The sequence below is a fragment of the Engraulis encrasicolus genome, chromosome 13 (assembly GCF_034702125.1).
Source record: "Engraulis encrasicolus isolate BLACKSEA-1 chromosome 13, IST_EnEncr_1.0, whole genome shotgun sequence".
In the NCBI taxonomy this organism is placed as follows: Eukaryota; Metazoa; Chordata; class Actinopteri; order Clupeiformes; family Engraulidae; genus Engraulis; species Engraulis encrasicolus.
This window is the reverse complement of record NC_085869.1, coordinates 50,067,874-50,084,317: the sequence shown is the minus strand read 5'-3', so window position 1 is coordinate 50,084,317 and position 16,444 is coordinate 50,067,874. Positions and strand designations below refer to the sequence as shown.

Here is a 16,444-nt window from a genome sequence, read left to right as displayed (position 1 = left end):
ATATAGTCTAACTGCCTGAGAGTTGGCGTTGCCTGTCCAGGAGTAGACGGCTGACCAGAGCGATGACGTCTGGGTGGACCAGGCTCTCCAGCAGGTCAGTAGTGGAGAGAGACACCTGAGGAACGCTGCCCTCACTGTGGAGAGAGAGACCTTCTGACACGACAGCAGAAGTAGAAGCCTCTGGTCTCTTATGGAGATCGCCACGCCCATCATGGCCGCTTTCCTGTGCCGTGCGTGAATCAAAGTCAGACACTGAGGCAGATTGAGGATTATGGTCTGTGGACCAACGGGTGTCCTTGAGAGTTGGGTCTTTCGGTGCGTTGAGGGCGTGCGTTACACAGGGTACTGGGACAAGGTTAAGTCCAAACGGAGGCATGAACGAGCTGTCTTTTCTTCTTCCGTCTTCGTCTTTGGTGCTGGAGTTGGTCTTGACGCTGCCACTGGCGTCACGCTTGGAGGCCCGGTGGCCATCTTTTCCTTGTTGTGGCGAGGAGTCTTCCTCTTGGACTGCACTCCTCTTCCTCACACAAGCCTGCAGCGCCAGGCTCAGGTACTGCATGTTCTCGTCATGAGAGGACGCCCCATCCTAAAACACATGTTACATTCAATTAGACATTGGTGTCAGCTGAGCCAATACAGTGCAATCCTATACTGTGCAGCTTCCTTGTGTGTGTACACATGCACGCTTGCGTACACTCTCTCTCACACATGCACGCAAACACACACGTTATCTTTTTCAAGTGTAGTAAACACTTGTTTACAGTTAGTTGCTCGTGTCTTATCAACAATTTGACCACAGTTGTCCGCAGGTCTTATCTGACCACAGATCAGTTGTGTGGCTTTATCAGAGCATCATCTCTGAAGGGCCTGCCTGGTCTGCTGCCAGTAGGAGCATACCTGTACGTAGAGATTACACTGATAAGGCCACACTGACTCACCATGGCTGTCCACTGGTTGCTCCAACTTTTGCTCGTTAAGTTAATCGTCAGTGTATTTTTCTTTGCACAACTTGAGACAACAAAACTAAGCTGGACTAAGAGAACAAAATTGTGTACTTTATGGAGACCCCCCCAAAAAAGTCTGTGTGTGCAAAATGATGATTTTTAACTGACAATTTGCAGCAAAATAATGGTTCACTTACCTAAAATACAAAACGAGTTTCTAACCGTGGTTCCAGACAGTCCCTGTACTAAATTAATTACACCGAGTCAGAGTCCCAGACAATGGGTTTTATATCTCTACAGAATGCTGGGTGCATCAAATGACAGGGAAAATGCCGTGTGCAGCAAACATTTAGGGCTGAAAGACTACACCATTAAAATTGCATCATTACTTTAGTCAATGATCATTCATCACCGTGAGGAGAAAAAAAAAGCAAACAGGCCTCATTAGGGCCCGATGCTCCACTAACTCTCTCCTATATTTGCTGAACTGTTAGTATTATCTAAAATGACCAATAATAATAAAACCACATTGTCATAAAAGGGGGGGTCTTTGTGTGTGTGTGTGTGTGTGTGTGTGTGTGTGTGTGTGTGTGTGTGTGTGTGTGTGTGTGTGTGTGTCCAAATGAAAAAGCCAAATCACAACCGAATGTGGACACAAATGCCATTTCTCCCTGACACAAACACATGCCTTTTAACTACGGTAGTTGTGTGGTCCAAATGCATAGATGTATGACGTTCATCATATCTACCTGTAGTGAAACTTAGGGTTTTTCTTACACTTCAGACATGTGAAAGGTTGGTCTTTTACCTGACATGTTTCGACGGTATAGCTGCCGCCTGACCCTCTGAGGAAGACGGAAATTGTACCGTCAAAACGTGTCAGGTAAAAGGAAACTTTAACATGTCTGAAGTATAAGAAAAAACGAAGTTTCACTAACTTCACTTCCAAATGCAGGCAAGAGCTCGACTTCTCCCGACACACAAGCACATGGCACACAACCCACCATGTGTTAATGTTGTAAACTATCCAGCTTTGTGGTGCTGGCTATCACCACATATCCAATAGTTTGAGGATATGTTGCTCACACAAACGCACGCATGCACACACGTGCACACGCACACCATCTCTCTCAGCCGTACCTGTCAAAGGTGTCAGTCTCAGGTTCAGAGAGTAAAAAAATAAAACTGTATCCTCTCTCTCTCTCTCTCTCTCTCTCTCTCTCACTCCACCTGATAATGTAGTAGTGTAGTAGCACTAGTATACTGTACCTCTGTGGGGTTGAGCCAGTCCTCACTGGTGTTGTCCTGGCTGGGAGTCGTCTTCAGAGCACACACCAACGCCCTGGTCAGAGCCTCCCCCACCCTCGCCTCATCATCCACCTCCTACCACGCAGAGAGAGAGATGGGGAGAGAGAGAGAGAGAGAGAGAGAGAGAGAAAGAGAGAGAGAGAGAGAGAGAGAGAGAGATAGTGTGGTGAAAGGAGAGAACGATAGCGAGAGAGAGAGAAACAAAATAAAGATAGAGACAGCTAGACAGAGATAAAGATGAATATTGAGATAAAGATAGAGACAGCGGTGAGAGGAAGAAAAAAGAAGAGAACAAGAAACGAGTGGTAAAAGAACAGAACAGAACGGAAAAGAGAGAGTGGTGAGAGGAGCGACGAAAGGGAACAGAGCAGAAAAAGAAAAAAAGGGACACTACAATACAATACAATACAGACAACAGCGGCAGCTGCACTCTCGGTGCCAGACACTGACACCTTTTTTTGTAGGGAGGGGGAAAAAAGCCTCTTTCACATGTTTTGGAGTGGAGGGCCTGGCAGAATTACAATGGGCTGTCTTGGGTGACTTTGTTCATCTCACATACCCACTCCCCCCTCCTCGCCCACCCACTCCCATCCACACACCCACCCACCTAGAGAGAAGAGGACAAAGAAAAAGTTTCTATCCCCTCTCTCCCAGTCTCTCTCTCTCTCTCTCCCAGTCTCTCCCCGTCTCTCTCTCTCTCTCTCTCTCTCTCTCTCTCTCTCTCTCTCAGACACTTCATCCCAGCAGGAGTGCTCTTCCATTTCCCTCTTTCCCAGGGGTGTCATTCCGACATGGGTGACCTCGACTCTGCTGCTATGCTATCAGTAAAGAAAGAAGAGATGCGGGGTAGGAAAAAAAAGAGCCTTCATGTGTTATTGTTGTGAAGTACTGTATCTAGCTTTGTGGCTGCACTGCATCATGGCAGGCTGATGGGTTGGGTATGGGTTGAGTCTGAAAGCAAGTTTGTTTGCAGGTGAAAAGAGTCTCAAACACACACAGACATACAAAATGTATTCACACAGTGCATATTATACATGCACACAATACATACAAACACAGACTCAGATTCAGACACACGCACACACACAGTGCATTCACACAATGTATAAGATATACATGCACACAATACATACACCCACACAACACACATACACAGTGCCTCACCAACTCGATCCAGGAGTTGATGCTGACAGTGACAGGGTCCAGGGACTCTACGTAGTGCCACCAGTGGCGAGGGACAAACAGCACCTAGGCAACACAATGGAGAGGTCAAAGGTCAAGGAAAAGGTCAAACACCGAGACAGAGGAACAGGAAAAGGTCATACGGCATGAATAATGTTCTAAAAAGCACTGACATAATTCTCGCTTAAATCATATTCTAAAGGTCACCGTTTCTTAGTCAGGTGGCGTCATCAGAGACGCATAATCATAAGGTCGGTGTGCTGTACTGTGTCAAAGATGACGGTTAGCGTAGAGGTTTCATCTGTGACTGGGCTGGTCTTTACAAGTACTGTACAAGAAGACAGAGAGAACAGATGGCAAAAGCTGAAACAAGAGACAACAGCAAACATTAGTTTAAGAGAGAGAGAGAGAGAGTGCATGATGTTGGACCAAGCTTTGCTGTGCATTCCAATGTCTTCTTAGCACTTTTTCTTCCCTGCTATGTGTGTTTGGTTATCATATTTTTACCACATCATAATTCATTTTAGGTGATTTGTCTACGTAGTGGCCTTACTTGCCTAGTAAAAACAAAAATGTACTGATGATTTTTCCCTTTACATGTGAAGATGTTTCAGACAATATGTAATCAACTCCATGCCCACATTAGGTGTCCATGATCTTGGAAAGGACTGAACAAAAAAAAAATAAAAAAACGATGCATCTCCGAGACTGACAAGTCAAGGGCAGAGTGAACAATGCAACTGCACGTTGAAATCAGCCGGAATTCTCCTTTTCCCTCAACTTGAACATGACAATATCTCTCCACTTGAGGGCAGCGTTGTCCATCTCTCACGCTGGGGAAAGGACAACCTGAAGCAACAGAGGCTGCCAACCCCAATCACCTGCTCTGTCCTGATCAAGCCAAGAGGACGGCTATTGATTGGCCAGCTGTGCAGCCGCCTCTATCCATTCCGCACCCGCATGCTGAAGGCGATGAGGGTGGAGGTATGGTGGGCCCAGCCCAACCATACCTCCCTTTAGATTGCCTCTGGCATATACATCAATAGCTGAGGGGTCGGCCTTTCTCAAGCTGGTAGTAGTACGCCTCAAGATAAGACATATGACTGACTTTTAAAGACTATACTCACATGGGAAGATGGGATTGTAAAAGTGTGCATAACGTGGTGTGTCTGCATAGTAAAACATTTAGATGTGCAGTAATGTTTTTATTTGCCTGGTCCCGGACTGGGTCTTTCAAGTTAAGAATAAAACATTTCAGTTTTAGGCATGAGCTATATGACCTGCAGGTTTACTGCAGGTTTACTTGTAACAATGCCTTTTGCACTTTGGTTGCGCCAGGAGTGTGTCATCTCTCCACAGCAGTTCCGCCCCTTGTGTGTGTGTGTACAGTATGTTGTATGTTATAAGTCATATATAGTATAGTATATAGTATATAGTTATATGTCTCATTTATCTATTCTTTGTGTAGCCTATATGTGTTTTTAGATTCCATGTTATGCGTCTTGTGGCTTATAGGTAAGGGCACCCATCTTTCTTTTTAAACTGCAAACCCAGTTTACCTTCGGGTACAAATAAAGTTGCACTGAACTGAACCATCCATGATTTTAAGTTATTCCTTCTTTATTTGGTTCCATAGAGCCATCAATGTCTAATGGACTGTCTAGACTGTGTAGTAACAATAATTACAACTAAAATATGTCCTTCAAGAGCTTGGCTAAGCTATTCCGACAGAGGGGATGAAACGTTTAATGCAATCTGGCACGCACAAAACCAATCTATATGAAGACATGGGCGTTGGACAAGTCTTTCAGGAACGGAGTCATCAAACATGAACACAGTTACAACTGACCATTACAAAAAACTTTTACAGACTGCTTTGAGTGAGAGAGAGAGAGAGAGAGAGAGAGAGAGAGAGAGAGAGAGAGAGAGAGAGAGAGAGAGAGAGAGAGAGAGAGAGAGAGAGAGAACGCGTATGAGGGAGACCGAGAGCATATGAGGGAGAGAGAGAGAGGGCATGTGCATCTATCTGTATGCATGCGCTTATGCACGTGTGTGTGTGTGTGTGTGTGTGTGTGTGTGTGTGTGTGTGTGTGTGTGTGTGTGTGTGTGTGTGTGTGTGTGTGTGTGTGTGTGTGTGTGTGTGTGTGTGTGTGTGTGTATGCCTGCGTTTGTGTGTATGTTTGTAGGACCTCTGTGAGGCGTCTTTTGAGGACAGCGGAGCCCAGGGGCCGACCAGCCAAGCAGCCAGGGTTCATCTCATCTGCATGCAGAGCACCCAGCTCCTGGCCAGGGGAGAATAGCAGCACCACGGCTGGGGAAGAGGTGGTGGTGGTGTTGGGGGCAGTGGGGTGGGGACTAATTGCCTTGCCACTACCACCTCCAAAACTCAAAGAGCGCAAAAAAGGGGGTGAAAGAAAGAGGGAAGGTAGACAGAAAGAGGGGGGGGGGAGAGGGTGAGAAGGGAATGAAAGTAAAAGTAGACGGGGGGAAAAAACGCCAGCGGTAAGGAGTGCAGCGTCGCGAGAATGTTAAGGAGGGCAACATGGCGAGACGTCCCGCCATTGAAGATGGGGGAGGAGAGATGCTGAGAGAAAGGGGGGATAGAGAGGAAAAAAGAGAGAACTCAGAAGTGGAGAGAGAGGAAGAGAAAGAGATGTAGGACGGAAAAAAAAGGGAAAGAAAGAGATTGATGAGAGAGAGAGAGCGAGAGAGAGAGAGAACGAGAGAGAGAGAGAGAGAGAGAGAGAGAGAGAGAGAGAACGAGAGAGAGAGAGAGAGAGAGAGAGAGAGACAGAGAGAGAGAGAGAGGGGGGACATTGCCTTCTGCTTCTAGTTCGTGACATGCTAGACATGGCGAACCTGTCACCCAGGGCTTCAAGCACTCTAGGATCAAACAGCCACCAGAGCCCAAAACAGTTTTTTTCCCCCCCAGACAGACTTTTTTTAACCAGCTTTTTTGCCTGTCTGAGAGCCTCCCATTCTAATTATGGACCTGACTTCTCAGCCATGTTTATGTCTGGACACATATTCACACTGGAGAATAAGAAAAAAAGAATGTACATGCATACAAACTTGGGACAATGAGTAAGATCACAGATAAGATGCTCAGTCACCTTGTGTTCAGAGCTGTCAATTTAGGCTTGAAATAAAAATAAAAATATGTGCTAGAATGATGAAATTAACAAAACTTAAAGCTTAAAAAAAGAAAAACAAAATATATGTGATCAAACTATTTCCCAAAACACGCTGGCACTATTGAGTAGACATTAGACAAGTCACCGGGCAGACAGATCAGGCTGCTTGCTGAAATCACTTAGGTTGAGTAGAGTGCAGAGGAGCAACTGAATACGGCATGTATTTAATTTCAGAAATTGACAAAGACACCCCTGCCTTGAACTGACTATGACACAAGACCAAAGCCTCAGGCAGTGTCTGAGGGTGGGGCATGTTTTGTTGCACGCTGTACTGCATCTATCACAAAGGAACGTGGTCTGCTGACACTTTGTCATCACAGATCATCCATCAAAACTCATACAGCAAACATCTATTGCTGTTTAATTCATTGTTCTTGGGCGGTTGATGACTTATGGGTCATGTTGTGCATTAAGGCTGCAGTGTGAAAAGCTCCCCAGCGTATCCTTATGCGGCACACGTTTGTATCGAGACTCAATTAACCTCCTCCAAAGGACTGGGTATCATCAATTACACTCAATTAACCAAACTGCTGTCAAAGAATTTCTTCAAAGTTACTTACATATTGCTCCTGATCGCTTTGTAATTTATGACCATGTTGACGCAGAGGTGATACTAATTGCGCTGGCTGTGTTCTTTGTCCAAATAAGCAAGAAACAAATCAAAGCAAATAAACAGCAAAACGTATTGATTTGATTCTAATTTGTTACTAGTTCATACGAGGTCAGGGATTCAATATAGTCCAAATGATGTTGACGTGGTGGTCGCTGTGATTTATTTCAAGGACTTGCATTTCAATTAGGCCTGCACTGCAGAGCATTGTACTTGACAACTTTGTTTGGCCCCACAAACTGGCAGTACACTCTGATGCCACAAACATACCATAGTGACCACACCGGTGAATTCAACAATGAATTTTATCAGATCTGCCAAAATTGACTTGAATGCTAACAAACAACAGGTGGCTGCGGCAGAGTTTGCCACTGGCGAAAAACATGGAATCGAATTTTGGCAGAGCAGTGGTACGCAATTTTGTCGGAGCTGGTGTGCTGAGGTTTTCAAAGGAATAAAATGATTAAAAGCAATAATTAAATATTCCACTTATTACACAGCGTATCCTGGAAACTAGGCATAAATGAGTGTCAAACGGAATAATGCACAACCCCTTAAAAAGCCCCTTTTCATTTTCTCATTTTAATTTATATCTAGCCGTAGTCCCTAAAGACAGAGGAGAGTGAATGCAAAAAACACTTTCTTTTCCAGTCTCCAGTTGCAGTTTTGAGTTCACATTGTCAGCATTTGTACTTGAGCAAGTTGATAGAACTAATATGCTAAAGAAAACTGAAGTTTCAGGGTTAACGCTTCAATAATTAATTACTCTGTTTTACTGCATAGTTCATCCATATGCATTTTTTCCAGCTACAGAGAAAAATAGACTCAGAGCAGAAAATTATCGCGGGTATGAGAAGAGAGGAGGGCAGGAGCAAGAGAGAATGAAAATCAGTTTGTCCAACAAAATACCTCCAAGCCAACATCATCACACTCACTCACATAATTACACAGCCGACACCACCTTGACAAACAAAATTTTCCAGACCTCAAACAAGGGCTCTGATTGCAAGACACTTGCACACACAAATGATCTGATGATGCCGTTGATGGAGAACATCTGTGCTGGGAAAGACGCCTGGCCCATGGTCAGCTCGGAATGGGGCAATGGAAGCTTAAGTCCAGTCCAGTCCAGAGCCAGATCGAGAACCCAGTTAAGGCCTTTGTTAACCGCTCTGACATCAATGAGGGGCACCTTCAAATTCCATCATTTCGCTTGATCCTCCTACATTGTAACGCATTGAATGCAGCTCACGTTCTATAGCTGATGAGTTCAACAAAAGATTTTATTCTGCGGCTCAGACAAAACAGCCAAAACAGACTCCCATTGAATTAACAGGTGGCGGCAGAAGAGTTGGGCGCTGATGTGCAGGGATGTAAGCTTACTGAAAACAATGGAATCCAATGATGGCAGAGCGGTGTGGATGCACTTATCGGGGCCGGTGTGCGGAGAGAGAGAGAGTTAACAACAACAGCTGAGCTGTGAAAGAAGAAATCTGGCCCATAGTCCGGTGGAAGGGAAGGGGATGGAATGAAATGGAGGCTGGTGGGCCCTACTGTGGCTCTAATGGTAGGGCACTGGGCTGCTACGCCGGCGACCCAGGTTTGATTCCGGCCTGGGTCCTTTGCCGACCCTTCCCAGTCTCTCTCTCTCCAAAGCATTTCCTATCTCTCTCTACCGTACTGTCACTAATAAAGTCTAAAAAAGACCCAAAAAAAAGGATGTTGGTGAGGTCCAGTCAGGCCAGAGCCCGCTCAAGGGCCCAGACAGTCAGTCAGCCTGAATAGCAGCAGCAGCAGCATCACCACACAGCACAGCCCCTGATATGCCTGGGAGGCCTGGCTCTGCTCAAATGGCACTAGCCCAAATTGGGTCTCAGCTTTCCCTAATATCTCCCCAGACTTGTGCCTGTGCGCCTGTGGAAATGATACAATCAGCTTTAATGCACACTCCGCACCCCTCATACATAATGTATCGGCCGCTGTCACACTATTTTGAGATACTGTATGTTATACATTATTGAGAGTGCTAGCCCCTGATTGAAGCCGATGTATTGTTCCACCGGCGCTGCATACTAATGGTGTTTTGGAATACCAAAGCACCGCAGCCTCATTTAAATCAGCAGTCAGGGGGTGGGGGGCCACGAGATCCTTGTCGGCTCTTCGAACCCCATCCTGCTTGCAAGTGCAGAAAAAAAAGTCGATTTAAGTACACGTTTGGGGATGTTTGCATTTTCATGTTTGTTTTTCAAATAAGGGGCTAGTGGGAGACAATGTATTGCCACTCCACAGCCTCTGGAGCAAACAGAAAAGGGTAACATACTGTGATTTGAGAACACCGCTTTCTCTACTTTAAGCCTAACTTGAATTAGTTGTTCTCGGCTTTGTCTGAATTGCTTTGCACCTTGCATTGCAACCTCCAGTAGCCAGCTTACCAGAGCGGAACCAGGTAGCTTCTTTGTGCAGATGGGCACACCGACAGTCCCATTCACACTTTGCTGAAAAGACTTAACTATATCGTAACAATACGATATAAGAGAAGCTTAAGTAACAGATTAACCCCTTTGCACAGAGCCTCTGATATTTATAGTCACCAAAATGGTAATGACCAAATGTTAATCGGTTACCCAAAACTCACTGCATCGTCATATCAATGTTGTTGTTGAGTGTCTTCAGCAAAGAGTGAATAGGCTCTGCAGTAAGAGGCTACGACTTGGTCATTACAATTTTGGTGACACTTAGGTGATAACAGAAGCTCTGCACAAAGGGGACAAACACCTGTTTGTGGCCTGTCTCACCTGTCCAGGTTGCAGGGTGACAACATGGGCCCGGGCCCTGCTGAAGGCTGGGAAGCGGCCCAGATCCGGCTGGAGCACGTTGACCTGACTGAAGACGCTGGACTCCTCGTAGGGGATGCGGGTCGGGTACAGACAGCTGGTGTCGTCGGGGGAGAAGAGGTGCCAACGTTTCCTGGGCAAAGGAAGGTCATTACATTTTTATTTAATCTAGTAGAAAGGAGTGTGCTTGCTTTAAAAAAGTAGCGTTTTTGCTTTTAAAATGTTAAATGTAAATGTCAACAAGTGCAACAAAGGGGGTAATTCCTTGCGCTTCTGTTTTATCATCTTGTACATCGACGGGAGTGAGGCAAGAAATCTTCACTGGCGAAACAACACCGGAGCAGCACAGTTGCGATTTAACACCATCGAAACGTTAGTCATGCTGTGCACTTGAATAAAGATTAAAAAAAGAATAGCATCTGTGCTGCTCCGATGTTGTCTCTCCAGTGTCAACAAGTGCAATCACAGACGGCAGCCTAGCCACAAGTGAACGCATAGGCACACAGACTGTAATGAAAGGTAAATAGAATGTTTCTATCTCCCATTTGAGTCTACAAACCAATTTTGGTAAACCATCGAGTCATTCATGACAAGTTATTGACAAATCAATTGGGTGGACAAACACGCAAACAAAATTTCAGTTTGTCTTTATTGATTCCATCAGGAACAACAAAGACAAACCAATAAAGACAATCCTTTGGGATCAATAAAGGAACTCTACTCTACTTTGCATTGAAAGACCCTCTGGGGTTCAGGTAATAACAAAGTAGGAGTTAAATAGTCCTAAACAGCAAATGGAGTTGACTTCGGGCAATTTTACCACAATGCAATAACTAACTTGTCAATCATTTGAATTAGCTAACATGGTTCATAGAGGAGTCTACTGTTCAGTAATAGGCAAAAAAAATCACAACAAGAGAAACGAAATGGAGAAAAGAACTAGAGAAAATAACCTATCAAACAGACACTAATGGAAAATATAACTTTGTGGACATAAAAGCTTGCAAAATAAACTCCTCTTTGAAGAAGAAAAAAACATGTACGCAGACTGTCTATTGAAGAACCATCAGCGCCTCAATCTGGAAAATGCCGGAACAAATTCAATTCTCCAGGTCGACGCGTCTGGCCCGATGGGGTAATTGTGTCCAGGTCGGAGCGACATGAAAAAAAGTTTTTTGGGGGGCAAGTCATTACAGAACTAAAGTGACGGAGGCACATTTCTGATGAGAGCGGCCGTCCCTCCTGATGATAAGATGGAAGCCTTTAAGGTGCGCTGCCTTTGTCACGGCCTGTTTGGACGACAATGGCTGCTCAGTCACTCTGATCAATGCAACCCCGTTCCCCTATTCCGCTATCTGCACCCAGGCCCTTGCTCTCTGGCTCGCTCACTCACACATGGCTGGAGAGAAATTACTTTCCCCCACAAAAGGCTTAAAAATGGATCAGCTGCACTCATCTCGTACCCTTTTCCCGAGGAGAGAGAGAGAGGGAAGGAGGGAGGTGGATGCAGTGAAGAAAGAGATACATGAGAATACAGGATTTCATCCACATTGTCGTCAATGGCTTGCCCGAGCTATTTCCTTTTTGTGGAAGCCTATTTCTGTTAGGCAACAGGCTTGTTATCCTCAGTCCAGGACACTCTGGTAATGTGCTGGCCCTATCTAGCCTCCTTTAGGCTTCCTCACAAAGACCTCCAGCCTAATAGAGCCTGTTGTTACCATACAGATACAGAAGACGGAGCAACAAAAAACACCCGCACGCACAGACACTCTGAAGAATTTTCGATAGGTCAAAGTAAACTTACAAGCTTTTCATATGTTTTACGGGTCACAGAAAACTTTTCACATTGTTTCACATTTATAGTGGGTTCAAAGCAAACTTTTAAAATGTATATTTATATTTTATATTTATAAATATAAAATACTGTGATTCTGTGCGCATTAGTGTAGTTAACATTGACACACTGCTTTAATGGAATATAACTAATGGGAATAATAACATTAGCCACAAAAGTAGAAAGATTTCTATCTTTGAAAATTATTTCACTTGTATATTGAAATTCCATTAAAGGTTTATGAGATTAAGTAAAATACTATTTCAAGGTCTTGTATTAAAAAGTAATGATTTTTTGAGGTCCATTAGTGTTCTGCAGAAATGCCCTTTTGCTAATGCATTACCCCTCTGGGGTGAACTGGTGTGATTTAGATTAAAATTTGAGAAGGCCATTGGAGTTGGTGGTGGGTAATCACTTACCTGCCCTCCACTTGGAAGACCAGGTTATAGCCGTACGTGTCCAGATGGCAAGGCGTGTTGGCCCCCTCGGTACCCACCCACAGGGTACTGGCTGCTCCATCACGACCCGGGTAGCCAAAATCAGACCACACCACCTCCTGATAAAGCAAAGTCAAACTTTATTTTGAATTCTGATGTGCACAGGACATACAAGCATACTTACTGTAAAAACATGCAAAGTGTTCTCAACAAGACAAATAAAGAATTGCAACTCTAAGACCAGTGAACTGGCAGCACATTCTTTGCATAGAATACAGATTCCTCATACTTAAAAATAATGCATTTCTGTGAGTATGTTTTTGTATGACTGGAAGCATAACTGCTGTATTGGTGGCCAACCTACTGTTTTCATCAGGTACTTGTCGTGGCCATAAGAAAAATAAATGCTATTAAAATGTTACTGTACTGCACTTCAAACCTGCTGAAGTGTGACATCTCATATCATAGTTTTTGAAAACCTACTTGACCACAATACTAACATGCTAAATTCTGTGAACAGACTCAATCATATTCCTTTAAGTATCTGTACAGCGGAACGTTGACCAGCTGATATATCATACTTGTATATCATACTTATGCTTACAACTGTTTGACTGCTGATTTGAAATACACGCCAATCAAACACTTTCTGAACCGAAGACAAAAACTACTTTACATCGCTTTAAATACCAGTAGCAGAAAATTGACCAGTGAATACACTAAATGTGCATATTTCATCTTAATCCTGACAGCTCTTTGAACGGAGCTCTGTAACGGTGTGATTGCTAGATTCTAAACACATGCCGATCAACCATTTCCCTCTGCACCATATATCAAAGCCATTTGAGCTGTCAATCATCCCTCCCCTGTCACTATTACAAATGAAGAGCCAGAGAGAGAGGGAGAGACGTGGAGAGAGAGAGGGGGGGAGGGGGAGAGAGAGAGAGAGAGAGAGAGAGAGAGAGAGAGAGAGAGAGAGAGAGAGAGAGAGAGAGAGAGAGAGAGAGAGAGAGAGAGAGAGAGAGAGAGACGGGGGACGGGGGACGGGGAGAGAAAGAGAGACAGAGAGAGGGAGGCGGGGAGAGAGAGAGAGAGAGGGGGGGAGAGAGAGAAAGAGAGAAAGAGAGAGAGAGAGAGAGAAAGAGAGAGAGAGAGAGCAGCTTGTGAGATGCTGCTGTCCCGTAGCCTGTGTAATGAGACTATTACAATTTCCCATGCAGCTGTGAATGACAGACGGCTGGCTCTCTGGCTTTCAACAACTTTAAAATGGCTCCCATTCGTCATTTTAAAAAATGACCCTATGTCTGGCTGCCTGCCTCTAAAAAAAGGCCCCACAGGTTTGTCTGAAACATTCAAAAGAAATCAAAGAAAATGAAACAAAAAAGATGGGTCTGCGAACAATGAATGAATAAATAAATAAGTAAATAAAGCGAGCCCAAAAGAATGTGCGTCTATTCTCACACATAATGGCAAAATCATTTGCCAGACCTTTCAGGGTGAGATTCCCTAGGGTAAAAATAATAAAAAGCACTTGACTGCCACATCAGAGAGCTGACAGTGAAACATCTTGTGTCTGAACAGTAATGATGATCAATACCGATGCCAAGTGATGCACTATTTATTTCACAGTCTGGAGTCAGCCAAGCATGTAAATTAGGATATTTGTTTTTTCTTACAGTGTAATAAATAGAATGGAATTGCAATAGCTAAGACCTCTTTTTACAATAATGGTTTTAAAACAGGGCTAAAAATCAAAATTGGGAAATCTGATGAATCAGCACCCAATTTATTATTGTTAAAATGTATTATTATTTTTGAGTCCGAATCAAACCTAAATGCAGTAAATAACGGAGCCAGTTTGCAGAGAAGATCAGTGTGGTACTTTATAGTTATAGATAAAGAAGAAAGTCACTAGAGCATCTTCAGATGTAGATAGTTCACGGTTTTATTTGGCAAGTGGCAAGACGTTTCGATGTCGTCACGTAATCTTCAGAGTGAATAATTAATCGTTATTGTTATAGTAATAGTATAGTTATTATAGTTATTGACTCTGAAGAAGACACGACAATGTTGAAACATTCGTTTTGGTACTTTCCCAATAAAACAGTAAACTACCCACATCTGAAGACTTTCTTGTTTAACACTTACTAGTTCCTTCCTGTGATGCACCGGATTGTGAAGTGCAGGTGAGCGGAGGATATTTCTCTTCTATAGTTATGCAAATCTACTTCCCAAAGTCTCACACCGTCATGCTACTAATTTACCACTGTGATCCCGGCAGGATGACCTTGGTTGCACATAGACATAGATATTGATGTTGAAGAAAATACTAAGGGTTATCTACTTTATGTGTGACAGACATCTGGAAGAAATATGTGCATATCTGGTAGGTTCTGAAACCACATTACCCATAATTGGACCCCATGAATATCTCAAGAGAACCCCAGACCCCAGCAGCAATGCTGACAATATTACATTAATAGTCACCTCAAACATAGATTCTTCATCCTGGAAGAGCTTGGCGATGTACTTGTAATCAGCATAGGCCCAGTAGTCGGAGAGGGGATAGTCATGGAATGCTCCGACAGCAGGGTCATCCTGCTGGCTGGTCCAGGCTAGGAACTCTGATAGGGTCGCCTCCACGTACTCACACTGGGTCTCATAGAGAGGTGCTGGGAAATACACAGAAACAGACAGAGACAGAGAAAGATAAATAGACATGGAGACGTTAGATGACACAAAAAAACAAAGAAGGAACAAAAAAATCTAGAGGTCTCATTAGGAACTCAATCATATTCTGGTGTAACTACATCAATAATATGGCTATTAATTAATCATCATGGGAATCACAACAGTGGCATCAATCCTTTAAAAATTCTGTCCTTGAAAAATACATGACTTATACTAGATATACTGTATGAGATCTTAGCAGGATTTTGAGAACCCGGCCTAGGAATTAAGGAATGTACCAATGCGTAAAAAATATATTCCTAGAGGTAGGCCTACCTGCAGGTCTAGCTAGGTACTTCCTTTTCGATCCTTTTACTGCAGATTGTGGTATAAACCACTTCTCTGACACAGAAGGCCATCTGGGCTTATATTCTACACAGTGAAGCCACACTGAGTGACTGCGATATAGGCTAGGTCTCCCATCACATGTAAAGTAAACTGACAATTACTTAGTATAGATTTGCTTACATTTACCAGCCTTCCTCTTCCCGATGCGAAAGCGAACAGGTTTCTTCTCCAGGCACAGAGAGAGGTGTCGTGCTGTCCAACCCCGCGCTGGCCAGTCATCTGTCATATTGTGGAAGACAGCTGGGTCCTCCAGGCGCTCTATTATTCTGCGCACCTCATCTGGAGTGAAGGGTTTTCTGGCCATGACATTGCCCTATCCCAGGAGACCTAATGATAATGATAAATGGTAAAAACCTGAATTTGGAAACGCTCGTAGTGCAGTTGTATATTAGAGAATTGAGCCTATCCCACTGTTGCAAAACAGGCACTCACTGATATAGAAAAGTTGTAGCAGTGGTTGGGCACTTAGCATAGCCTGGATTATTAGGTAAATATTGTAATGGATTCACTGAAGTTGCAAATCGCAACATTGCGAAGTCATGGAGACTGATTACAGTTGCATCTGTTAACCTAAAACATTGTCTCCTTGAACAGCTGCTCTTCACCTTGTATGGGGCTATGTTGGCCAGCTGAACACGTGAACTTGAAAGTAGGCCTAAGCTAAGAAATGCACAAACGTCCATATGCAACGGCACCCTTCTACAATCCTTTTGAAAGTTGGTGTGTGCATCGTCTTCCCCAAATCAACTTAAATCACGCGACTACACCTCAACACAAAAGAGAAGGGGAACCCTTTATGGGTGAAACTTGACCCACTGCTCACATTACTCTGCACGTGTGAATATACGTTCGAGCTCGGGGAACTTGAGTGAACAGAACGTTCCACCGCCTAGTAAACAAAACTCACGTGAGCTTCAACTCTTTTTCTGAAAGGAAATGAGATACTTGGAATCAGGCGACATCTTGGCTCTTCGCAGTTCCAGATATGTGTACATTACAAACACAAGACGAATCCAACATGGC

General features: G+C 43.9%; 1 protein-coding gene across 3 annotated transcripts; it reads right to left on the bottom strand.

Annotated features, from left to right (window-relative positions):
• Window positions 1-2: 2 nt before the first annotated feature.
• hspbap1 (hspb associated protein 1) lies at window positions 3-16,410 on the bottom strand. 3 transcript variants are annotated; one of them, XM_063214206.1, is made up of 8 exons: window positions 16,329-16,410; window positions 15,542-15,748; window positions 14,831-15,015; window positions 12,326-12,462; window positions 10,034-10,205; window positions 3,417-3,500; window positions 2,214-2,327; window positions 3-586 (listed from the first exon to the last, which is right to left on the bottom strand). In XM_063214206.1, the coding sequence occupies exons 2-8, from the start codon at window positions 15,723-15,725 to the stop codon at window positions 8-10; spliced, it is 1,455 nt and encodes a 484-aa protein (XP_063070276.1). In that variant the 5' UTR covers window positions 15,726-15,748; window positions 16,329-16,410; the 3' UTR covers window positions 3-7. The 3 variants fall into 3 exon arrangements, with proteins under 3 accessions (XP_063070276.1, XP_063070275.1, XP_063070277.1); XM_063214205.1 differs by lacking the exon at window positions 16,329-16,410 and adding an exon at window positions 15,854-16,314; XM_063214207.1 differs by lacking the exon at window positions 16,329-16,410 and adding an exon at window positions 16,027-16,314.
• Window positions 16,411-16,444: the final 34 nt, after the last annotated feature.